Raw genomic sequence first — 23,670 nt, forward strand, 5'->3', positions numbered from 1 at the left:
GCAATCAATCCCTTCGCCAGCTGCCCAGCTTGTTTTGTTTCCTGCCCTGCAAACAGAGCTTCAAGTTCTTCTTCACTCTCCTGTTCTTTGATTTCTCAGTCGGGCTGAGTCATTACCGATCCTTTACCTGATCTCTCAGACGTTCCTCCCACATTGCCAACCACTCAACGAGCCACCCTTCGAAGCTTCGCCTGGTGAAGAGAAGGACACAATCATGCTCCCTCACAGATAGTCCTTCTTATCATTTCCACCAACGGATGTAGCATGAACGGAGAGTCGTATGAACGCCGCGATGAGCGGATTCAAGAGCTATGGCGCAACCTTGACACTCGAAATGAGGGTCAGCTGGACCTGTCGGCCCTCAAGAAAGGCTTGCGCAAAATCGACCATCCTCTGAAAAACGCCGATGCCCTGCTCACCGATGTCCTCAAAGCAGTCGATACGTCGGGTGATGGACGCATACAATATAACGAGTTCAGGGTGTTTGTGGAACATGCTGAACGCGAACTCTGGCAACTTTTCGAAAGTATAGATAGAGATCACAGTGGCGCGCTGGATAAAGCAGAGCTTCGTGCCGCATTTAGCAGAGCGGGCTTGACAATAAGCAATGCGAAGCTGGACCAGTTCTTTGACGAGGTGGATGCCAACCATGACGGGGAAATTTCCTTTGAAGAATGGAGGTATGCACATGCATCTCTCTGGCCGTGGTCCAACAGCCTTTAACAGAATGGCGCAGAAACTTTCTCCTCTTCTTGCCTGCGAGCGCACCCACTCTCGGATCCCTTATATCATATTACTCGGCGACAGCAAATGTCAACCAAGAGGGTGATGTCCACATCAATGACACCCTTCAAGGATTTGGTAAGGACTATTTGACCCCTTTACTCGGCAGCTACATTCCAGCCGCGACTGATCATCGGACGACCTTGCGTTGCTCTACACTGCTTTGACTTTTCTGGCATACGCAGTGCCTAGTTCACCCACACTCAGTCGCGACGGGTTTATAGTGGCTTAGCGCAGAATTTTCGTTCATCGTCTCTGACCTCATTGACGATGCTGACAGAAATCCTCATCCCACTAGGCTATTTTATAGCAGGTGGCTTAGCAGGCATGATCTCGCGAACGGCCACTGCACCACTCGACCGACTCAAAGTCTACCTAATTGCACAAACAAATCCCAAAAAGGCGGCGGTAGAAGCGGCCAAAAAAGGGGCACCCCTTGAGGTGATTAAAAACTTTGCCCGGCCGTTGGTCGACGCATGTAAGGCTCTGTGGCGAGCTGGGGGAATGCGAAGCCTGTTCGCTGGGAACGGACTCAATGTCGTCAAGGTCATGCCGGAGTCTGCAATCAAATTTGGTGCATACGAGGCGGCCAAGAAGATGTTTGCGGAGCTCGAGGGTTCGGATCCAAAGCACCTATACCCGACGTCTCAGTTCTTAGCGGGCGGCATCGGTGGTGCAGTTGCTCAATGCGTGGTTTACCCTCTCGATACTTTGAAATTGTAAGTGACGACTTTGCCGTTGCTATCATTTGCATGGACTAACAAGAGACAGCCGCATGCAATGCGAGACGGTCGAGGGCGGCTTACATGGAAACGCCTTGATCGCTCAAACGGCGCGGAAAATGTGGAAACAGGGCGGACTCATGCCGTATTATCGAGGATTGGGCATGGGTCTGGCGGGTATGTTCCCTTACAGCGCCATTGACCTATTCATCTTTGAAAACTGCAAGCATTTTGTCCTGGCACGGAAAGCCAAGAGGAACCGCTGCCACGAGGAGGATGTCGACATGAGCAACCTTCTCACAGGCATTATTGGAGCGACCTCGGGGGCAATCAGCGCCACGGCTGTCTACCCCATCAACCTATTACGGACGAGGTTACAAGCCCAAGGCACAGTGTTGCACCCACCTACGTACAAGGGCATTGTCGATGTCACGATCAGGACGGTCCAGGGAGAAGGAGTGAAAGGATTGTTCAAAGGGGTGACGCCGAATCTGTTGAAGGTAGCGCCGGCAGTCAGCATCAGCTACATTGTCTACGAGAACAGTAAGCACATGATGGGCCTGAGATAGACAACCCCAAGCAACGAATATTATGATACTATGTTGAAGGTAGACTTAATGAAGAAACCCCAGTTTCAGGGGGTTCGAGGATGAGAAGACTGCTCCGCATGATTGATATTTGCCCTAGACAGGATATCAGAGGCCGCACTCATCTAACTGCATGAGCCTCGGAGTGATTCGCCCTTCTCCACGATACGGCGGATCAACTTGGTTCCGAGGCTGCGACAGGATCCTACACAATCCCTGGAATGCTATATTTTGTCATTTTCTCGGGTGGTGATGTTATGCACAGTCTTGAGCAGTAATTGAAAAGAGAGATGCTTTATGAATCTGCAATTGTGACTGTTCCTTGTGATGCTGATAATCTAAGAGTCATTCCAGGCCGCAAAGACACACGCTCCATGACATCGCGCAAGACGACGCCCCTGTCGAAACACTCTTCCATCATTGTCCATGACCTCTACGCCGAGTGATGGAGACCCTCTTCAGTCGCCCGACTATCCGTCCTCGCCCTCGATCCCAACCCTCGAGGTTCACAGGACAAGACCACCCGCGAGGAATGAATCACCCGAGACATCCACTACTAGCCTCCCTATCCGCACCTCGAGCCCTCCCGCCCTAGGTTCCCGAACGAGCACTCTTTCTAGCGTCCTATCACGCTCTAGTTCTCCCAATGGAAGGTTGTCGTTGTCAATATCGAGATTTGGGAGGTCGCGAGCCAACAGCCCCCTCGGGAATCCATCAGAAACATATGATGACACACGATCATTGATCGTCCGAGCATTTTCTCCCACTGTCGCTATCTATGCATCGCCGGAGGTGGACGAACTCGCTGCTCGCAAAGGCTTGAGGAGTGGGTTTGTCGGATTGATTCGCCCGTTCGGCGACAAGATCAGTGGAAAGGTGGTGGTGCGAGACAGCACAGGCGCCAGCCGGACATGGGAAGACTTTGGTGTGCATTTTACAGATCTCGGCGAATTGGTTCGAGATGGCACATCGTCACACTCTGCGTCCAACTCGATGGACAAGCTGGAAGAGTTGATGGAACATTTTGTGGGAGATGGCTTCGATCAGACCGAAGATGTCCTGGCACGGGGAGAGACCTCTCCTTTTTATCGGCTGTTTCTGGCCCGGCTTCTGTCCTCTCAAACAATGAGCCCGCATGAATCATTTCGCCATCCGGTTGGCGCGGTGATAGCCATCAGTTCCTCCACGAAACAACCCATCGAGACTTTGCGCAATCTCTATCAGCAAACCGCGTCGGGTTCGCGGGCTGTACCAGGCTACGTCAATCCAGAATACCTCAGATATTATGTGCTTGTCCACGATGAGGACCGAGATGACTTCAGCAAGTCATCTGCCCTCTTTGATCAGATGAAGCGACACTTTGGCCTCCACTGCCATCTTCTCAGGCTGAGGTCTGCGCCTTGCACACAGACGGACGATGACACCGAAGAACTCCCCACCAGCGAATGGCTGTCGCCCTCGGAACAACTGGCGTTCTTGCACGACACTGCAGATCTAATTGATCTCAACACCTCTACATCTCCTTACATCTTTTCCTCGGATGCGACCGCCCTGCGCGCATTCGTCCGCGAACTGATTGCACAATCAATCATTTATCATATGGAGCAAAGGATCGCTTTATGGAATGATCAAATCGCCTCACGTCGTCGAGGTATCTCTGGGCGGTTCATGTCGCTTTCGAAGAGATGGACTGGGATTGGGAGCTCTTCTCGGAGCTCATCGTCTACCACCAACGTCGGAGCCAGCGGCAATTACGATAGCCTGCAGGGAACATACCGTTTTGATGCTCCCGAGAGTCTATTGCGAAAGCTTGCCGACTACGCGTTCATGTTGAGAGATTACAAACTGGCGGCATCAACCTATGAGCTGCTTCGAGGTGACTACTCGAATGATAAAGCTTGGGAGCATTTGGCCGGCGCGAACGAAATGTGCTGTGTTGCTACTCTCCTGAACCCTCTCACAAGCAGTGGTAGTTCCAAATTCAAAATTGAGAACTTCGACAATATGCTCGAAACTGCAAGCTATTCATATTTGACCCGGTGTTCGAAGCCGGCCCTTGCGTTGCGCTCTATCTTGCTTGGGGTCGAGCTCTTGAAAGTGCGAGGTCGAGCAGCGGGCGAGCTCGCGGCGAAGTGGGCAGTCCGCAGCCTCGAACTGGGTTTGGTCGGTAGCATCGGACACGTCTTGGTCAGTGAGCGAGTGGCATCTTCTTTCGCAGACCGGATCGGCATCGGCAACACGAGTTGGGGCATGCGTAAAAGAAAAGCTGCGCTATGGAGTATCATGGCTGCGGATGAATGGATGAAACTCGGCCGAGCAGAGATCGCTGCTGAAAGGCTTGATGAAGCACAAGAGCTCTACGGTGAAACGAAAAACACCGACTCACATAAGCAGTTTCATGAATTGGCCGAATATTTGGAACAACTGAGGCTGGCCGTCAGAATGAAGCTTGGGGAGGCAAGAAGAAGAGGCTTCAGTGGAGCGACGAGACAGATTGAACTGGAGGGCCCAGTCGACGACCAACCGGATGTGGAAGACGAAACGGTGGAAGAAATGAATGCTCTGGAAAAGGCCGATAGCAAGGGCAACAGGAAAAGTTTCTTAGGAAGCGGTGTTGGAACAGGAGTGAGCCTGCTGGAGCCCGTCACGCCGTTGAGCCCGGCGCGGCTGAACAGAGCCGATACATTTCGGGGAGACGATGATTTCGAATGAGCATTCCCAGCTAGGGGGGTAGCCAAGCGTGCCCATCCAGACCTTTGCAATATGATATGACCAGTCGGACTACTGAGCGTCGAGAAAACGGACCAGCAACTGGTCTCGACACGACGAACTCATACAATATGGGAGAAAGCCATGATCCGGGGACTTCGAAGAACGAGCAACAAAACTTTCAAATACGATGGCATGTTGATCGTATCCCCTACGAGATATGCTCACGGGATTTGTTCGTCGTTTCTCCTGCCTCCGATCTTCAACTTCTGTTCGCGCACCATCTGACCAACGGAAGTCAGCATGTCGTGGTGTTTCGACCAGAGCGTAAAGACTGATCCTTTGTGTCTCCCAGCAGGATCCGAGCTGCTAGGCTTTCCCAGGGAATGACATTCTGTCGAGTCCAACTACTGAAGAAGTGTGATTGAGACAAATACGACGACACTGCACTTGTCCTATTACACACGCCCGGACGGCTCTTGCCAGAGAACTTGTTGGGATTCGCTCCCTCGGGTTGGACTCTCACACTCTGTTAGCAAGGCGCCTTTCAACATGGATGCGGCTATTCCACCCGAGTACGGTTCTGTGAGCAGTATTCGAGCAACGGCAACAGGTCGTGATGATAATGCTGCAGATGCGTTGCATGCAGCCGGCTGGGATCGAGGCCTCTTGACCGCATCAGAGGCTGGAACAGAGGGAGTCGATTAGCAGAAGAGTGTGTGTGGGCAGACGACTGTATGGACAATGCAAATGGTGGCGGACATTTGGCAGTGCCGCACACATTCTAGATTCTCTCTGTCGCTCTCTTTGGGCCTGTTGCATTGTCCATCGTGCCCATGCCGGGCCAGTAAATACGAGCAAACATGGGTAGCCCGGACATTCCATGCGCAGGTGCGGAGTATCTAGCCAGTCACCCAGTGCTCGCCCATCTCGCCCATCTCTCGCCCTGGTCGAACGCGGCGGAGTGGCTTGCCCAGCCATCACACCACAATGCGCTATCCCTGCGTTCTTTGCGTTGAGATGGTTTACGAGCGTCGCATCGAAGGAAGATGCTGGGGTGACCTCCGTGCTCTCCGCATTGACCCCCCGACCTATCTACTGTGCTCTACTATGGTTGGCACTTGTATTTAACTTATAATCCGCAGACTCCGCGCCTCAGCCGTTGCCTCTTCTGGAGCGGTTTTGAGGCAAATGTAAAGTCTATCTCATCTTCACTCCCTGCTCTATCCTGTAAGAGGCAGCCTCGCGCGAAAGTATATTCACTCCGAGATCATGCTTAGACCTCTGCTCCCAAAAGGTCCGTCTGATACACCAACGTTGTCACCGGCGTTGGCTCAGATCGGGCAGCCCGAGGCGAAAGAGCCACGTCGGCGCAGAGCCGAGGGCAACGTTTCTTTGGTAAGAGGAAGAAGAGGAACAAATGAGAAGCATTGGGGCACCCCTTCCCTCGCAAGTGAAAAGACGTGGACAAGGGACCAAGCTGACAGACCGGTCCTGGATACCACAGGCCTGTGGCCGTTGTCGAACCAAGAGAAGACGAGTATGTCTTCTCACCGCGCCCAACTCCTTCATCAGCTCCTCGTTTTGTCGTCGCTAATAATGTTGTCTGCAGTGTGACGGACAGAGTCCGTGCAGAGCGTGTCTCTCCGCCGGCGCACACTGCGTTTACTATGGCGGCGATGCACGACGGCGCGAGTTCAGGCTGGTTGAGAACCAGAGCCTGCAAGACAGGATCGACGAAATGCAGGCCGTGTTGGATGCTTTGAAGTTTGGATCCCGTCAGTATTTTCGTCCCGCTACCTTCCCAGGCAGAGTCCTCCCGTTTCCGCGTAGTATACATCAACTGACACCTGTAATGTAGGCGAGGAAGCCAACCAGACGCTTGAGCATCTCCGCTCGACAGCGCAAAATGCTCCTCAGGCGGATGCTGGCGCCGACGACGACAACGACCCCGGCGACTTTGAGCAGGGACTCCCACGGTTGGAGGAATCCAGTCTTGAGATGATGTTGCTGGACACAGGAGGCCGCCAGAAATGCAAGGCGGCCTCGAGCACTACCACTACTACAACCGACGTGCCAGGATGGATCCCTGCCAGTTTCAGCCCAAAGACGCTGCCCTCGGAGCAGATGGTCCGCATGGGATCGACCTTCTACTTTGAAGTCATCTCGGGTCTGTTCTATGTTACCGCCTCGGAGAACTTTGATTCCCTGTTGGACGCCGTGTATCGCGCCGAGGCTGAGCCAGAGATGACAGACATTGCAGAAATCTGTGCCGTTGCCTCGGTTGGGGCGCACTTCCATCCTGACGGCGTGCAGGACGAGTTGAAGGACGCACTGTTCAGGACCGCCATCCAGAACATCAACGAGCTTATTGAAGTGAGCGGTGTCCGGGCAATTGGGGTGCTCGCCTGTCTCTCCATCTACGGTCTGCTCGAGAAACGCAGGAGTACTCGCGGCTTGATTCACCTGGGCTTGCAACTCGCTCGATGGGAACAGCAGGAAGTTGGTGGCTCCCCGAGTCTCCTCCTGATTAGAAAGAAACTCCACCGGACCATGGTCTTCTTGGAGTGGTAAGTCCTTCATCTGGGGAGCGAAAGCGAGTTGAAACGTTGACGACGAATAGTTGGCTATCAACCAGCTTGGGCTACTATCCTGGTGAGTTTCGTGTCTCCAAGGTCAAGCTGTCTCTTCATAGCATGTATTATTTTAACCGTCCGGCAGAATTGTCAGATGTCGAGGTCGAGCCTCTGCTTCGTCCCCTGGATGAGAACGACATGAGTGATTTGACTCAAACAAAAATGTGTCAGGTTGGCTGGCTCAAGGCCCGTGTTGTTAGAGCAGTCTTCACACGACCATTTCCTGGCTTTCCAGCGATCGAATCGCTTATGGTTGACTTGAATACCTGGCCCCAGCAGCTCCCTCTACATATGACCCTTAAGTCACTGATCGAAAACAAAGACAACACTCCTCATCCCCTGACTGCTGCTCATAACGGGGCTCTCTTCCTAGCACATGCGATGTACCTTGGAGCGGAAATCTTTCTCTATCGGCCCATTTTGATTGCGATGGCGGATCAAAAGGCAGGGCGGAGTTGGCCGCTCCCAAGTATCACAGCTGAGCAGGCAGCAAGGTGTTATACAAGATGTGTTGAAGCCGCGCGCACAATTGCACGTCTCTTTAGCCTGCTCAGAATAGGGACTTCGGAGACTATGATGCACAATCGATGTTGGCTAACGAAGTAGGTCTTGAGCCAAGCCTGGTGCATTCTCACGCTGACATAGGAGCCAGTTTCGAAATATTTACAGCGTGCTCGGTCCTGCTGTATGATCTTGCAGAGAGATCACTTTCACCATTGCAGCAGGAGACGGAGGTCCAAGCCGAGCTTCAACGCGCTGGAGAGTGCCTCACAATGCTGAAAGCATCAGCATGTGCAGACCGAGTGTCTCAGAGATTGCATGACACACTGAACGAAACATATCAGAAGGTAAAGATGCTTAACGACAAGCCATCCGAAAGGACTCAGGTCCAGAATGGGGATGAAACAGATCGCAGCGGTCGTTGTGGATATGCCAACGGCAAAGAATCCCTGGCCGTTGCTCAAGAGGCCCTAAAGGCCATGACAAACATTTTGAAGGATCCATTCGGTCATGGAGACAAAGAGGGATTGATTCTCGATTTTTCCATCATGGGAGCAGACACGGTTGACTGGTTCTCTTCGTGCGAGACTTGATAGCGAGCACAGGGCCAGACATTACGGGATGATCTGGAGCTGCAACGTAGTCTGTATCTGTGCTCTTGAGAACTTCTTATAGCGACTGTTGCCTGATGGCTTTTTGTTCAATAGCAAGCCTCAGGTTTTGTGAGTTAGTGATAGATGCTGGCCAGACGCATTGGTAACCCAGAGGTACTGAATACTTGTAGTACTCGATAGTGTGGACGACTCGGAGTCGGCACGCGACTGCCACTTTACGCGTAGTGACGAAGGCAAAAACACGCAACACGCTAAGCCACTGGCTGCCACTGTGAGTCTGTGACCGCGCCATCCATTCCGACCATCTCTTCATTGTCCTCACGCCCATTGCAGAGCTGCTACTTGTGCCTCGTCTTGCTCTCGGACAACAGCAACATCCTAGCGGGCACTCGCCTATTGAGACCATGGCGGCAGATCGCGATGACTTCACAGACAGCACAGACTGGCTTCAAACTCCCCTCGCCGCCCTCGCGCCCCTCGACTCCTCGCTGCGATGTCAAGTGTGCAAGGACTACTTCACAACTCCGATGATGACCAGCTGCTCCCATACCTTCTGTAGCCTTTGTATACGAAGATGTCTTTCTCAGGAAGGAAGATGCCCGGCGTGTCGAGAGGCGGATCAGGAAATCAAGTTGCGGAGAAACTGGGCCGTCGAAGAAATGGTTGCTCATTTCACTGCGTCGCGCAAAGGTCTCCTTGCTTTTGCGACGGCGAGTTTGGTGAAGGAAAGAGAGCGGGATGATGACAACGAGTCTCAGAGACCGAAGAAGAGGCGGAAAGTGGCACCAGACCCGCTAAGCAACGGTATTGAAAGACGAAGTACACGAAGTCAGAGTAGGAGAATTGCCTCGGATGCCGCCAGTCAACAGAGCCTGGCCTCGACCCAGGAAGTCATAGATGACAGTGAGGAGGAGGGAAGTGTTTACGAAGACCCGGACAGCCACAAGAGCCCACACTTCCTCAACGGTAATGGCAATCCTGAGCCGCAGGATGGCCTCGTTCAGTGTCCCTGTTGCCACCAGCGAATGAAAGAAGCAGCCATAAATTCGCATCTCGATAAATGCATACAAGGCGACAGCCACACCCCAGTCGACGACGTTGGATCCTCGTCTTCTCCTGCTCCACCATCAAATTCCAAACATGTTGCACCACCAGGCACCATCGCTTATGCACAGAGAAAGCCCTCCAAACAACAGGAGCGGCTGCCGTTCATCAACTACTCCCTTCTCAGCGACAACGCGTTGCGGAGAAAGTTACGAGACCTGGGTATTCCTGATTGGGGCTCCAAAGATCTTATGCGCAGACGCCACACCGAGTGGGTGAATCTGTGGAACGCCAATTGCGATTCCACTCACCCTGTCACGAAAAGAGAATTGCTCCGAGAGTTGAAGATCTGGGAGGATACCCTAGGACGACAGCTGGAGAAGTCGTCAAATACGGGGTTTATGGCAAAGGATTTTGACAGAGAGCGCCATGTGAAGACCCAGAAAAGCAATTTCGACGATCTGATACGGCAGGCCAGGGCGAGGAAAGCGAAAGGATCGGAGGCACAAACGTCATCTACAGTAGAGGACCCAACACCAGAGCCCGTTCCACAAGATCTAGCAGAGACCACGGCTCCCATGGATCTTCCTGGGGTTGGCCCAGCACCTTGGATGGGCCCAAATGACGCTGAAGCAACGCCAGGTCTTGAGAATACAGTCCAAATACAAGGACAAATACAGGCCGAAGCCAAACAGGCTACAGCCGACGGTCGATCCCAGGAGACTGCGATAAATATCCCATCACCCCCATCATTTGCGAATGCATCAGAACCACACTGGGAGCTCCAGACTTCGGGGAAGCCTCAAGGGAGGTACTTTGTATGAGTGCAACCTCGAAGGTTGGGAGGTTGGGGGTGTATATAGCAGTGGAACTCAATGCATTGGTTGGTCTGGTCAAAAACAGTGAGATCACAAATGGTCTTGAGGTCCGTATCACTTTAGCAATGCCAGATAACCGAAAGGACTTGATGACATGGACAGTCCTCTGGCCAAGAGATATCGACAAAGCAAAGAAGCACCGAGCGTTTGAGTCTTCTTTGAAGCAATTCTCTTTGACTCTACCTTCCAATCCACTATCCCTGAATATACCATCCTCCGGAGTCGAACTAGCTAGGATGCTTGTTGAGCAATTTTCTCTGTATGTCGCTGTTGGTGTTGTCCTTGCGCGCCCGCAGGTGCCTCTGTGTTAGTGTGCTCGTCAATATCCAGTCTCTGTAACTTCTCTATGCTGGTCGATAGGGCCTGTTCCGACTCTCTGTCTTCGGCATGTTCGCCTTGTTGCATTTCCAATTCGGGTTTCCTCTCCCTCTCCCTTTCCTTGCGCAGCTGCTCCAGCGCATCCAGCTCCTGTAATTTCTGCCTGGTCTTGTCCTCCTCGACCTTTTTGGTTCTTTCGCGCTCCTCTCTCTCCATGGCCGCCAACTCTTCGTCCACTTCCTCCTCATCCAGCACCGCCTTCTGATCCACCGGCTCCGCCATCACGCTGGAGACTTCGTCGACTTTGCTGACTTCCTCCCTCAAGCTTTCAAGCACGTCCTCGACGCGCTCGACGCCCCCGATCCGCTTGTTCAGCGTCTTGAGCACCGACGCGGACGACTCCATCACGGCCAGGATCTCCACTTGGTCCACGGCCGTCTCGATCTTGGTGTAAATCTCTTCAAGCTGATGTAACGTGTCCAGACGCTGCTGGAGGGCCCGTTCGGCGAGTTTCTTTGAGCGCAAGGCCGAGAGGGCGCTGGGTTTGTTGCCGGATTTCACGGCCGCAGAGGCTTGAGATTGTAGTGCGACGATGCGAGTTGATAAAGTTGTGGTCTTTTGGGAAAGGTCTTCGATGAGCGATTTCAGGGATGCGATCGAGCGATCTTCCTGTGTTATCGGCTCCGGAGCGGTGGTAGAGGAAGGCGGTTTGAACTTTACGGTGCTGCCGTCGTAGGACAGGACTTGTTTGTCGCGGGACAGGTAGCGGAGCAGCACCTCCAAGTCTTGATTTGACAGTGACCCTGGCCCTGTTATCATCTCGCCGCCGGCCTGGTTGAGGACACTGTTGACGTCTCTCAGAAACATTTCCCGTGTCATGACCCTGTCAGTCATAGTCTGTGATCTTGTTCCCTCCCCCGCAGCGGATAATCTCGTCCAGACTTCCTCCAACGCCGGGACCAGCGCGAGCTTTCCTGCCTTTAACCTGCTACCACTTAACTCCCACCCACTACTCCACGACAACCCGGCTTTTTGTAGGCTCCAACGCAGGACCGCCCACGGACTCGGGATCCAGCTTCTGGAGTATATGCTCCTCTCGGAAGTTATAAAATCTTGCAGATCAATCATCTTGCCCTGCCTTACGCACTCGTCCAGGACACTTCCAAGCCCACTAGGCTTGCCATATGTAGGACTTGCCAGCGCATTGAGTAGTTCGTCATTCGTTTGCAGGATCAAATGATGCTCGCCACCGGGGATTTGGCCGGCGACTGCGGCGTGAATCAGGGCCGACGACCACGCGTCGACGTTGGCGGTGTAGCCTTCGGGATTGGAGGTGCGCTGGACGTTAAGGTCGGAGTATAACGAGGGAAGTCGTGTTCTGTCACATGAGCAACTGCAGCGTCAGCAATGTCAAGAGCGATAAGTGGCCCAGCCCCGTTTGGTTGGAAAGAAATATCACGGAGGGGGAGAGGCACACACTTGCGAAATGAAGGTTCATGCGCGAGCAGCCAGTCGAGGAGAGGTGACATGGCTGGAATCCTATTCCCCCCTTTTTCGAGGACAAGGGGGAGGAATAGAACCCTCTCACAAAGGGTTGGGGGAACCAAGGTTTGAGGATACTGTTGAGGAATCGCCTAAGGAGACGAACGAGAACTGACGATCCTCTGAGTGTTTGTTCTTTATTTGGTAAGATACGTCACTGCAAGGCTGCGCCCTCCGGCGAGGCTGAGTCGTGACAAGGCTGTGGCTTGCTCAGGAGCTGGTGAGCTCTGCAGCAAATAACACTGCTTCCGAGCACGGTGAATACCTCTCCCTCGATGCCGTACTTGCTATTCTAGAATTAGTTTATAGAAAATTAAGCCTAAGTTCTCTTTTAACCCAGAGCGAGCTTTTCAATTCATCTCAAGTACTTAGTCTTTTGGGAACCAGAGAGCAAAACATATCCAGATCTCTAATTCCTGCCAAGCCGGGACTTGCACCTCATAACCTCATGCAACCAGAGCTGTACATCAAAAATATACCTCTTCATCGAATCCCAGATTTCGAGAAGAGCGCTTAGAAGTGACAGGCCCGCCCACACCCTCATTTCTCATGCCGCTCCCCATTGAACCGGCTCCGTTCGCACTCATATTCATTCCTAACCGCAAGCCCATACCTGGCCCCATTAAATTGTTCATTCCATGCGTTCCGTTCGTGGTCAAGCCATTGATATCCGTGCCGGTTGTTGTTGGATACGTGTCTCCGTTGTACCCATATCCATATCCATTCTTGGTTCCCACGCCACCCGTGTTGGCTGCTCCTCCCATCGAATCATACGAGTATTGTAGCCCGCTGTGGGACGGTGAGTTGCCATTCGTATTGTCATTAGTACTTCCTGATTCTGGCGTGTCGAAGAAGCTCAGATCTAGTGTTCCCCAGTCGGGCGGCTCGGATCCCCAGTTCTCGAAGCCCATCGCCAATTGATTCTGATCTTTGAAGAACCAGTCTTGCGTTTCTTCAATCAGACTTTCCACGCCACCAAACAGTCTAGCAGCATTTTGCTCGCCACGAGCGCCTGCGTTGCTCGAGGACGTCGCAGCTGCATTAGCTGCAATTCGGGCTTGGTGTGCGTTCCACGCATCTTGTTGCGCTTTGGTCAGGTAGGTTGAAGGCCGGACTCGGTGAGAGTCTCGCGAAAGATCGGCGGCAGACTGTGGGGGGAGAGATAGCCCTCCTGACGTGCGTCGAGAATCAATTGTTTCTGCTGGTGAGGCGGCCATGGCCGCTGAGAGTCCGCCTGCATACTGAGACATTGAACCCTGACGCAGAGCCTGCGACTGCCGTTGCTGTTGAACATTCTTCGCCATCAAGTCAGGCACAGGCTGAGATGCGATTTGCTGAGCGATGTTTGCTAGAGATTCTGGCGATACCGGCGAAGGTGCACTCCCTGTGAGTCCCCACTTAGCTCTAATCCTCGTATATACCATTTCTGCCTCCTCAGGCATTTCAATGCTCCACCTGTCGGCGCATAGATGCAGAACTCTAAGAGTTCGACGGGCGGCTGTCCAAAATTCTCCCATTTCCTCGAGGTGTTTGACACCATGAATGATATCTCTCCGAGCATTCTTGTCTGGTAGATTCAGCAGATGAATCGTACAAGCTGAATGTACAATATAGATTGCGATGTTGCATATCTGCCGAAGGCCGTGTGTCCGCTTGTAGAGCCGGAAAAGCTTCGAGATGGCTGCGGCTCCCTGTGTACAATACTTTCTTGGAGACACATGTGCTGGAAGTGGTGAGGTCGTTCGAGTGTACTTCAGGAACGGCCGATAAAGGTGGATATATAAGAGTTGGAAAAACATACTGTCTCTAGTCAGTACGACTCGGGGATGCCTTCGAACTTCAGAGACTTACTGCATCAGCAGGACTTGAGGAAGTTGCCCCTCTTTGGGTTCCAGTTCAGCTGGTAATCCTTGCTTCCACGCTTCCAGCCTAGTATGAAGGTCACTCAGACGTTTGAGTTCTGTTTGTCTCGGGGGAGGTTTGTCCAGCAGCTGCGGGTTATAAAATGATGTCAGGAGATCACTGGATATTTCTGCCAGTTTGGACAGTTGTAACGCAACAGCTCTGGTGCGCGCCGGTTGCGCATGGGCCTGAATGATGCCCGAGTCCGTGTATGGCGACCACATTTCACTTTCTTCTGATGGGAAGACGTCGGGCTTCTTTACTGTGATATTGGGCATTTGAAGTTGAGGTTGCCGTCCGAGGTAGTTGGACCAGCACCTGTAACCAATTAGCAAAGGAATGAATCGGAGCAAAAGATTCTCACTTGTCGAAGAGGAAACAACCCCAGAATGTGATTCGTCGTGCATCGATATCCTCATCCGTCAAACGTGACATTTCATTAATAGGCACCGTATCCACATTCAATCCGAGATCACAAGCCATTCGGAAACTCATGCCACTGTATACCCAGCCCTTGCTTTCATGGCCGCAGCCGGCTTCCCTCACGGACATTAAAGCTAGAGCCTGGACCGTGCAGAGTTTCGCATTGGCAAACTCGTCGTTCTCGTAGAGAAGCCTTTTAGCTTCTGCAAAGAAGTGGTCACCAGTGGTCCCAGAATCCGCTGGCTCTGCTCTTGCTGCAGGTCGGGATGAGAAGTGGCAACCAAGCGCTAGCATGACGTTGACAAGCAGACGGGAGCAGTACTGTGATGATGTTCCAGACAGAAAATCTCGGTAGAAAAGTTCCTTGGCCAGGGTCGTGAAAAAGGCGTAGTGCCAGCAAAAGTACATATTCATAAAATGGAGGATAGCTTCTTTGTCCTGGGTGACAGTCGTCCATGAGAGAACGGCCTCTTCGTGAGGCCGTACCACGACCCTCTGGAAAGTTGGTGAGTTTTGTGTACCCCGATGATCATATTCCTCGGGAAGCCAGATCAGGTTCGACGTTCCTCCAATGAATTTGACGGATCCATCCAGCATCAGGTCGCCCATTTTCCCAGAGAGCTCAGCTTCGAATTTGGGTATGCCAAGTTCACCCTCATACACTGGGGAGTCGTCAGGGCCCTCGATAAGGCCTTTCTCCTGAGCGTCTATCGCAGCCGCAAGTTCCTCCAGGTTGTCGGTTGTCCGTATCTGGCGGACTAAATCCATGACATCCTCCTCTTCAGCATTGAGAATAGCTTGTATGAGTATCTGGAGGGTAGAGTTCTTGGTCTTGGTAGCATCCACATCCTTTTTGTAAACCCCTTTGCGCCGGTGGTCGGTGTGCGGGGCATATTCACATTCAGTCAAGTAAACTGATGCACAAGCAGCACATTTGGGCAAGTTGCCATCACACTTGCTCTTCCTTTTACGACAAGCTATGCAAGCCGTGCTCACGCATCGCCTTTTCGCCGCAGCACCACCAAGATCCTTCTCTTTGCTCTTGTTTTTGCCTTTGGCCGACGACTGCGCGGAGGTGTCTGCGTGCTCTGAGATATCCCTGATGGGACTCGGTTGATGGAATTGTTCCGCTTTGATATCCTCTTCCATCATTGTATGTTGTAAGGAGCAGTAGTTTCACGTATCTGTCGTTATTGCGACATGTGGGCTGGTCGTATGAGGCCGACGCAGGAACATCCTCAGGCAGTGGAAAGGTTCTGCAGGAAGGGTGAAGAGAAATGTAGACGTCGCAACTATGAGCTGACGCGATGCGAGGCTTGTTTCGCTTTCTCCACGAAATAGAAATGGGTCGACCAGGTCAAGAGCGTTGGATGTGTCGCTCGGGGAGGGCAGTGGTGGGATGGCGACCGTTAGGAGGCAATCTTGGACCGTGGGCTTAGAGCCTGTGCACACCGTATGAGTAAGCTTTCGAGAAGTGGTGTGTCTGTATCCTAAGACGACTGTGACTCAATGCTCCCGATACTCGGTACAATGAGAATTTTGATGAGGCTATCATGAGAAGAAGATCTGACGACAGCGGGTACCCCCACTCACCCACCACTCGCCCACATGTAGGGCGGGCTGGGGACCGTTCAAGGCTGTCTGATTAATCAGTGGCACCCTTATCTGGAGGCACCCAGGAGGGACGGGATGGGCTCCCTAGGTGGTTGGCGGCCGGTTCGGTTCAATCGCCTGGGCACTGGGTACCATAGGTACCTACCTGGTAGGTAGGTGGTGCTGGCTTCTCCAGGATTACCTACCTAGGTAGTCAGCCCCGCGAGTCCCCAATAACGCTCCCTACCTAAATGGGTATCCACCAGCGATCCTTGCCGATTCCCGAATCCCGAGAAAATTCTTCTCCATCGGCAAATCGGTAGAACTCTGGCCGCTATCTCGTTGAGAAGGCTGAGAAGGCTGAGACGTGAGTCGACGAGGCTGCGACACGTGACGATCCTCTTTCTCTAAAACTTCGGCCGCACTACTAGGTGCGAACTCCAGCTTCCAATGAGTTAGAGCACCTTCTATCCATCTCTCATCTGCTAGTTGCCTCTCAGCATCGGCTGCTTAGTTGAATTGATGCCGCACACATCGGCATCGCGAAGCCTGCTGGGGTTCGCCAGAAGATTCAACCAGCTTAATGTCGCTGATCCATTGACAGTAAGAAATCTTCAAAATTATGGCATGGACTGTTGATTAACCCATTCGTAGCAATGCCTTGCACCGAGGCTGAGCTGTCGGACATTTGCATCCCAATCTCATCCACCTGTTATCGAGCTCACCGGCAATGTCGGATCAAATCGTGACACCTCTCCGGTTCAAAGTCCTCTCATTACGACGTCGCCCACGCCAGGCTTGTCAACTTCTCCATCCTCCGCAGAGCTCCATGCTATAGACCACCCGGTCCTAGCAACCCTGTATTCGTGGCCTTACATCGAACCTACTCGCTATGCTCTGTATGGGTCACGGTACCTTGACGCCCCCTTGCGCAAAGACCTTCTCCACCGCGCGGTCGTCTATGAAGCGGACGCGACACGCCAGGGCACGGCGAGCACAAAATGGCGTTTCGAAGTTCACGGATCGAACCGCAAGCTGTACCAGCAAAAAGGCACAGGTCGCGCTCGCGTAAGAGATAAAAAGTCCCCAATCAGAAGAGGAGGTGGTGTCGCCTTCGGCCCGAAACCGAGAGATTTCTCGACCGAATTGCAAAGGAAGGTTTACCATCAAGCGTTCCGGATTGCATTGAGCTATCGATTTCGGAGAAACGAGTTGATCATCCTGAATAACAAAATCAATCTACCGGGAGAAAACAGCGCCCGGTTTCTCAATAACATTTTCGAAGCCAATTGCTGGGGTCAGGGACACGGCCGGAGCCTCCTTGTGACAAGCACGCTAGAGTCGGCTGGAGCACGGATCTTTGAAGAAATGGAATCGATTGGCGAGCACGGCGACCTTAAAGACATTGAGGACGTGGATGTCAAAGACCTCCTTACGAGCGGGCGGGTAGTGATTGAGAGATCTGCCTTGCTGAGCTTGTTGTGTAAGGAACAGACATTCAAGGAGAATGGAACGGTGTTCACTTTTGAGAAATCCTTGAAGGATGTGAAGCTTGCGAATAAGCTTCAGTTACCTGAAAAGGTTGTACAATATTTGTGAGACTAGCCCTTCAATCTATTCAGATTTGGTCAAGGATAATGTTTTATAATGACTTTGTACTCTATGGACAACGCCGTTGAGCATTTAGGCGCGTAGATCACACCACACGGCCTCAAGTATGTAAAAGCTACTCAACGGACCTGGCATGGGCGAATAAACATCTCGACACCCACCTTGGTAACTACAACGGAAGGAGGCGAGGCTGAGGACCCCGACGTGAATGATCTAGCAACACATCGTTCTGAAAGCGGATCAGCCCGGCCCTGGATTTATTCGAAATGTCAGCGGCAGAGAAAACTCCCCCGAGCTCATGTGCGACTCACCACGGGCGTGACAGTTTTATAACCACTCACCCTACCTCTCACCCTCGCACTCACCTACCTTACCTTTATACTTACCCTTCACTCTGAACCTGATCTATAATATGTAGCGCCGATTAGAACCCGAAATTGGCCGCGCCCCGCCTATATCGCCTCCAACGCCTCTTCTACTTTCGACATCTGTCTCGTCCCCTCGGTCGGAGAGTCCCTCTATCCTCTCAAAGGAATATGAAAACCCCTTCCACCCCTTTAGGGTTGCCAGCTTTCCTCCTCCAGCACAAGATCTTTCCAGTCCCGCGATCTTACCTTCCTCCTCCTAATAGGCCTCCCACCCCTAAATTATAGACCCTAATCCTTCCACTACCGCGATGACCGAGCTGAGCTAGCAGAACTTGACTACGGACGGACTACTACTTACTCGTACTAAAGCTAACAGATAATAGAGAGGAGTATATAAAGAGGCCGACGAGATCCGTAGCCGAGATAAATGTGTCTCGAAGACGAAGAAGAACCAAGATAATACCTTCTGACGCTATCTTCTATAAGAGCTGACCTTTCCTTCTTTGTCACTATATACCTTTTATCAAGGCCTGCCAAGCCTTCCTTGGGATCCACTACCTAGTTACCTAGCGAGTAGGTAGTCAATCCTGGGAAATGTCAAAAGAGCACGCCGTAGTCCTATACACTAACCATGCAACAGTTTATTGAAAGACCATGACTAGCCAGAGGTTCGAAATCTTTTCACAGGTGTTAATAACTAGACAGTGACGGTAGACCGAAGCAAAGTCTAAGGAAAACAGCTTCTCAAATGAATGCCACCTTGTTCAGTTTCTCAGTAAGGCTGCTTCGTTGACTGACTTGCCTTGGTACGCAACTACGCAGTCCGCACGACCATTGTTTTACCCATTCATTCGATAGCGCCATCCAGCGGCAACACTGACCACAGTCAAGCCTCTGGCAGCCTAGGCGGCCTTCTCGATAATAGGAAGAAGCAGATGTGACGACGTGGGCCCGCCTGTATATATTGTCGTCTTACCCCCAAAGACACTTGGTGGACGATCCTCTGGCAGGTTGTGTAGCCACGGGCCGGACCCTCTGGACACCCACGCTTCGTTCGGCGTGTCTGGTGGTAATGATCGCTCAAAGTCTTTTCCACTGATTTGCAAAGCCAAGCGATAATTGGCTGGCAAGAGGATGTGAGTAGGCCAAATCTCGACGTCCAGCTCATAGACCTGCCCGGGTTCCAAGGGCTGGAGTTCATCGTGGGTATGATACGGGCGGTAGGGCAGAGATTTCTGAAGATCCAACTTGCGGTGAGATGCTCGAAGCCAGCCCTGTGCCAATGGTGTATGCGGGTCGACGGTCCCTTTGAAATCTACCTCTTTGCCTTCGGGGTCGAATGCTTGTAGCGTGAGGAATAAGTCGCAATCTATCGTTGAGGACGATACAAAGACTTTTGCCATAAGTGGTCCCGTGATCTCGATATCTCGTCCCATAGGCGAAGAATAAAAGGTCAACGGCTCTTGAAGGGCTTCAAAGTCCGCACTTGAAGCCACCTGGGGAGCCTCCAACGCCATGTTCAGTGATCCATCAGTCACCTCCAAGTACATCCTGGTCCATTTGGTGTCCGGCAAAGGCCAACTTGATTCCATTCGAACCTCAAAGTTGCCTGTCTTGTCACTGTCTGGACGCCTGAGACGCAGCAGAACTGGTGGTTCTTTGGCCCACCCATTGTCCTCTCCTTTGAGGAAGTGATCGAGGAAGCGTTTCTGTAAAGCCATGCCTTGGTCGAGGTAAAACCACTCCTCATGGCGTCCGGGATGACATTCGAGCCATTTTTGCTTGGAGGCTGCCTGCGTGAAGGCTTCGAAATTCCCGCGCGGATGCAATCCATACCCAGCCCAATTTGCAGCGCTGAGGAATGGAACGGTGACCTTGTCCCAGATCGCTGAACGATCTCTATACCAGTCTCCGTCAAGAGGCCGGGAGAGGATATCCTGGACAGGGTCTGTACGGTTGCGCTGGAGCTCGTCTTCTGAAAGAGATTCTGGCCCACTGGCACGCTCATTCATCCAGGGGTCAAGGATCGTCTTAGGATTTCCATGCTGAACTGAGATAACCTGCTTAGGATACCACGCTTCCAGGAACCCATTGGATTCAATGCCGCCATGACGAGCCCAATCGCGATAGAAATCGGCGGCACCTTCCCACGGTATCATGGCAGTTAGATGTGGTGGCTGTAGAGACGCCACTAACCATTGCGCGATGGCGTAGTATGAAATCCCGTTGAGGCCAACCTTGCCCGTACTCCAGGGCTGGGTAGCGGCCCATTCGATCGCGTCGTAGTAGTCTTTGATCTCTCGAGGAGAGAACATATCGATTTTCCCGGGAGAGCGGCCGGCGCCCCGGGAATCGACGCGCACACAGGCGTAGCCCCAGGGAACCCAGGTTTCCGGATCAACAGTCTCCCAGTTCATATACTCCCGCGAGGAGCCAGGGAGGATATCTGGATATGTCGACACCAACCAATCCCACTGTGGCTTGAAGCCGACTCTGTAGGGGACGCCTTTGCCATATGGGCCAAGGGTCATAATAACCGGATGAGGACCTCCCGTTTTGGGACGATAGACATCAGCACGCAGACACAGGCCGTCGTCACAAGGGACCAGCACATCGCGTTCGATTATCATTTGCGCGGCCATCTTCACATTCGTCTGCTTTTTGGCATGCCCACAGAGCCAAAGGAGTGCGACTCGCGCCACACTGTCTTTATACCTGTCGCCAACCTCACATCACCTTGCCTAGGCATCTCGTACTGCTGATAAAGCTACATTACCCCGCGAAATACTCGGGAATGCCTCCGGACAGCAACTTCGAGAGTAAGTTCGTACAACAGCAAGTTCGGTTAAAGTTCGGTAGAGTTTTCCACCACTGTAATTGGCTGGCATTTAACTAGAGACGTTTTTAATACTAGTATTAACTATATAGTAGGCGGCGGCGAGGTAGCGACAATGAGGCTAAATTACGAGTGTGATTGGGCAGAATAGATAACTAGCCAACTAGATAATTAAGCGAACTTACTGTTGTACGAACTTACTGTCGAAGTTGCAGTTGTACGAAGTTGCTGTCGAAGTTGCAGTCGGGAGGCATTCCCGAATACTTCGACCTCACACCTCCGAGGCACAAGCCTGTGGGTTAGAAGCCGAAAGCCGTGTTGAATGGTTGCATGGGAGCCCTAGGGAATGCTGAGCCTCGTCGGCGGGAATATTTTATGAACGATGTTGTTGTCCGCAAGCTCCGTATCTTCTCCGGCATAAAACCGCCATGACGGCAAGCCACCTCCACCATTTGTACGAATTTCGGCTTCAGACGATCCACAACTGGCATTGCCGTGCTTTGAGGCCTAGCAACGAGGTGTAGATCCTAATATCCACCGAGGCTCTTGGTTGCACGAGCTGTACCTGATCCTGAAGGACCGTCTTCATGTTACCATTTAACCTTATGCCGATAGAAATACTGTCCTCTTCAAAGAGGGTGGTAACAAATTCCCACACCAGAAGTCACTGCGAGACAATCCCATATCGGCCTCTGGAGCTACAAAAACACGATCTCAAGCCTCGACAGTCATGGCCGCAACAGAAACCACGCAGGCGTTCTTCACCAAGCTCTTTGCTGCGATTTCACAAGAAGGGTTGGGCCCCATCCTGCTGAACGCTCTCCACGAAAACGTCAAATGGACAGCGACCGGCCAATCGCCACTGTCGGGCGTGTACGAGGTCAAGAACGCGTACCAGGAAGACTGCCTTGGAAAAATTCGTGGCAGGCTTGAATACTCTCCCAAACCGCAAGTAAACAACATCATAGCCGACAGGGAGTGGACGGCAGTCTACTTCCATTCGCACGGCGCCAGAAGTGCAAAAGGCGTGGACTTTGGAATGGAGTACTGTTGGTGGCTGAAGGTGCAGGATGACAAGATTGTAGAAGTCATTGGGTTCTTTGACCAGAAGCAAGTGTACGACCTTTTCCACGAGTAGGGGTTTTCAAAGTGGAATATCTGATCACAAGCAGAGAGACCATGATCGATAGTAACAGACTGACCCTTTCTGCAGATCATCTGAATTGCGCGATCTCTTGATGCGGAAGATCTGTGCTAATTTGTGGTCTGAGACGGTGATCGGCGTCGACAAGAAGCGCCTGAATATATCTCTCCGCAGCTCACTATCGTGTGGCTTTGGAAGGAATGCGTTCATCGAGGACGCGGTCATAGGTCTCGTGTCAACTCCCCGGCTGTCCAGCTGATCCTTAACATCACACGTAGTATCTCGGAGGTCTCGAAGTTTTCGTCTCGATTTCGAATGACCGATGGCCTAGCTGAAAAAGACCGAGGAGATGGTCTGTATCTAAGGGTTTGAGATATTTGAACAGAGTGGGAACGACCACTTCGACGCCTGTGATTGAACGTTAGGCTATTGAGCACATCCAAAGTAATCACCCATCGAGATTGCACCACCATATAAAAGTGTCTTCAATCCAGTCAAACTGCCATACAGTGCAACACTGTCGGTGTGGAATGGTTCGATGCTTTTCATAGGACTGTGACTATCGCATCTTTGGAGAGAAGTGGTGGTTTCGCGGGGGTACGGCAGAATTCCATGAAGTTAACGTGAGGAGTGAAGAGCAAGGTATTGACAGCATCCACAACAGCTACGCGGTGACCCTACATACAATTAAAGACATCCATCTCGCGAATGACACTGCGAGTGTATTCGGCGCGTAAAAGTATCTTTGTCTCATCCGTAAAGTCGGCGCCTATTGCGCTGTTACTACCCTATATCTCACCGAGATCTCGGACACTGTATTTGAAGCTTCTTGTTTCGCTAAATGAAGCCTTACAAAAGAAATATACCTGTAGGTAAAGGAATTCGGAGTTGCGAACTACCTCGACTGCTACAGGCTTGGCGCTATACTTGCGTGAATAAGAATACAAAAGTCAAAAAGTTATTTTAACTCTTAGCAGTCATCTCCATGGAGAGGAGATGAAAACTGCAAAAATGAAGAGAGTGGGATTCGAACCCACGCGGGTTGCCCCATCAGGAAACGTAATGTCAAGACTTTAGAGCCTTAACCTGACGCCATAACCAACTCGGCCATCTCTCCGTTGGTCTGTTTGAGTACAAAGTACATCACAGGACGATTGTTGAAGGGAATTTTCTGATTTTAATATAAGTAGCATCTGCTTCTACCTGTCGCTTACGTGAGTGTAAGTGCCAAGTCACGCGCTAGGTGTAACTAAGCCTAGCGCGCCACTTGGCATTGAAGATAACCAGTTAAGGCGCGAGATTACCTGCTCCGCAGGACTTTAATCTACATTTCTACCTGGAAAGGGTACGGGCGATCTCTCACCCGGCTCGGGTGAGCCCGAGGGGAGTACAGGGCGGCGTCACCCTCACGCCGAATGGGGGTTGACGTGGGGTCAGACTTTCCTCGTCTTGGCACGAA

The 23,670-nt window shown here is 52.1% G+C and overlaps 9 protein-coding genes and 1 non-coding gene across 10 annotated transcripts; 6 read left to right on the forward strand and 4 right to left on the reverse strand.

Annotated features, from left to right (window-relative positions):
* Nucleotides 1–264: 264 nt before the first annotated feature.
* On the forward strand, nt 265–2,074 carry Z520_11856 (uncharacterized protein; the record flags this gene model as incomplete). The annotated part of the gene is made up of 4 exons (XM_016782344.1): nt 265–680; nt 737–930; nt 1,016–1,502; nt 1,555–2,074. 4 exons carry the CDS (start codon nt 265–267, stop codon nt 2,072–2,074), a joined length of 1,617 nt encoding a protein of 538 aa, XP_016626505.1.
* A 444-nt stretch (nt 2,075–2,518) lies between these two features.
* Z520_11857 (uncharacterized protein) lies at nt 2,519–4,804 on the forward strand (the record flags this gene model as incomplete). The annotated part of the gene is made up of 1 exon (XM_016782345.1): nt 2,519–4,804. The coding sequence occupies one exon, from the start codon at nt 2,519–2,521 to the stop codon at nt 4,802–4,804; it is 2,286 nt and encodes a 761-aa protein (XP_016626506.1).
* Nucleotides 4,805–6,542: 1,738 nt separating this feature from the next.
* On the forward strand, nt 6,543–8,531 carry Z520_11858 (uncharacterized protein; the record flags this gene model as incomplete). The annotated part of the gene is made up of 5 exons (XM_016782346.1): nt 6,543–6,579; nt 6,663–7,371; nt 7,425–7,465; nt 7,523–8,039; nt 8,090–8,531. The coding sequence occupies 5 exons, from the start codon at nt 6,543–6,545 to the stop codon at nt 8,529–8,531; spliced, it is 1,746 nt and encodes a 581-aa protein (XP_016626507.1).
* A 425-nt stretch (nt 8,532–8,956) lies between these two features.
* Nucleotides 8,957–10,420, forward strand: Z520_11859 (uncharacterized protein; the record flags this gene model as incomplete). Its single annotated transcript, XM_016782347.1, has 1 exon — nt 8,957–10,420. One exon carries the CDS (start codon nt 8,957–8,959, stop codon nt 10,418–10,420), a length of 1,464 nt encoding a protein of 487 aa, XP_016626508.1.
* A 285-nt stretch (nt 10,421–10,705) lies between these two features.
* Z520_11860 (uncharacterized protein) lies at nt 10,706–12,321 on the reverse strand (the record flags this gene model as incomplete). The annotated part of the gene is made up of 2 exons (XM_016782348.1): nt 10,706–12,170; nt 12,272–12,321. 2 exons carry the CDS (start codon nt 12,319–12,321, stop codon nt 10,706–10,708), a joined length of 1,515 nt encoding a protein of 504 aa, XP_016626509.1.
* A 480-nt stretch (nt 12,322–12,801) lies between these two features.
* On the reverse strand, nt 12,802–15,808 carry Z520_11861 (uncharacterized protein; the record flags this gene model as incomplete). The annotated part of the gene is made up of 3 exons (XM_016782349.1): nt 12,802–14,134; nt 14,186–14,554; nt 14,601–15,808. The coding sequence occupies 3 exons, from the start codon at nt 15,806–15,808 to the stop codon at nt 12,802–12,804; spliced, it is 2,910 nt and encodes a 969-aa protein (XP_016626510.1).
* A 966-nt stretch (nt 15,809–16,774) lies between these two features.
* Z520_11862 (uncharacterized protein) lies at nt 16,775–17,851 on the forward strand (the record flags this gene model as incomplete). Its single annotated transcript, XM_016782350.1, has 2 exons — nt 16,775–16,855; nt 16,907–17,851. 2 exons carry the CDS (start codon nt 16,775–16,777, stop codon nt 17,849–17,851), a joined length of 1,026 nt encoding a protein of 341 aa, XP_016626511.1.
* Nucleotides 17,852–19,133: 1,282 nt separating this feature from the next.
* Z520_11863 (uncharacterized protein) lies at nt 19,134–20,873 on the reverse strand (the record flags this gene model as incomplete). Its single annotated transcript, XM_016782351.1, has 1 exon — nt 19,134–20,873. One exon carries the CDS (start codon nt 20,871–20,873, stop codon nt 19,134–19,136), a length of 1,740 nt encoding a protein of 579 aa, XP_016626512.1.
* Nucleotides 20,874–21,797: 924 nt separating this feature from the next.
* Z520_11864 (uncharacterized protein) lies at nt 21,798–22,205 on the forward strand (the record flags this gene model as incomplete). The annotated part of the gene is made up of 1 exon (XM_016782352.1): nt 21,798–22,205. One exon carries the CDS (start codon nt 21,798–21,800, stop codon nt 22,203–22,205), a length of 408 nt encoding a protein of 135 aa, XP_016626513.1.
* A 1,018-nt stretch (nt 22,206–23,223) lies between these two features.
* On the reverse strand, nt 23,224–23,328 carry Z520_11865. Its single transcript has one exon. It is a non-coding gene; the product is annotated as a tRNA-Leu (tRNA).
* Nucleotides 23,329–23,670: the final 342 nt, after the last annotated feature.

The sequence above is a fragment of the Fonsecaea multimorphosa genome, assembly GCF_000836435.1.
Source record: "Fonsecaea multimorphosa CBS 102226 unplaced genomic scaffold supercont1.44, whole genome shotgun sequence".
Lineage (NCBI taxonomy): Eukaryota > Fungi > Ascomycota > Eurotiomycetes > Chaetothyriales > Herpotrichiellaceae > Fonsecaea > Fonsecaea multimorphosa.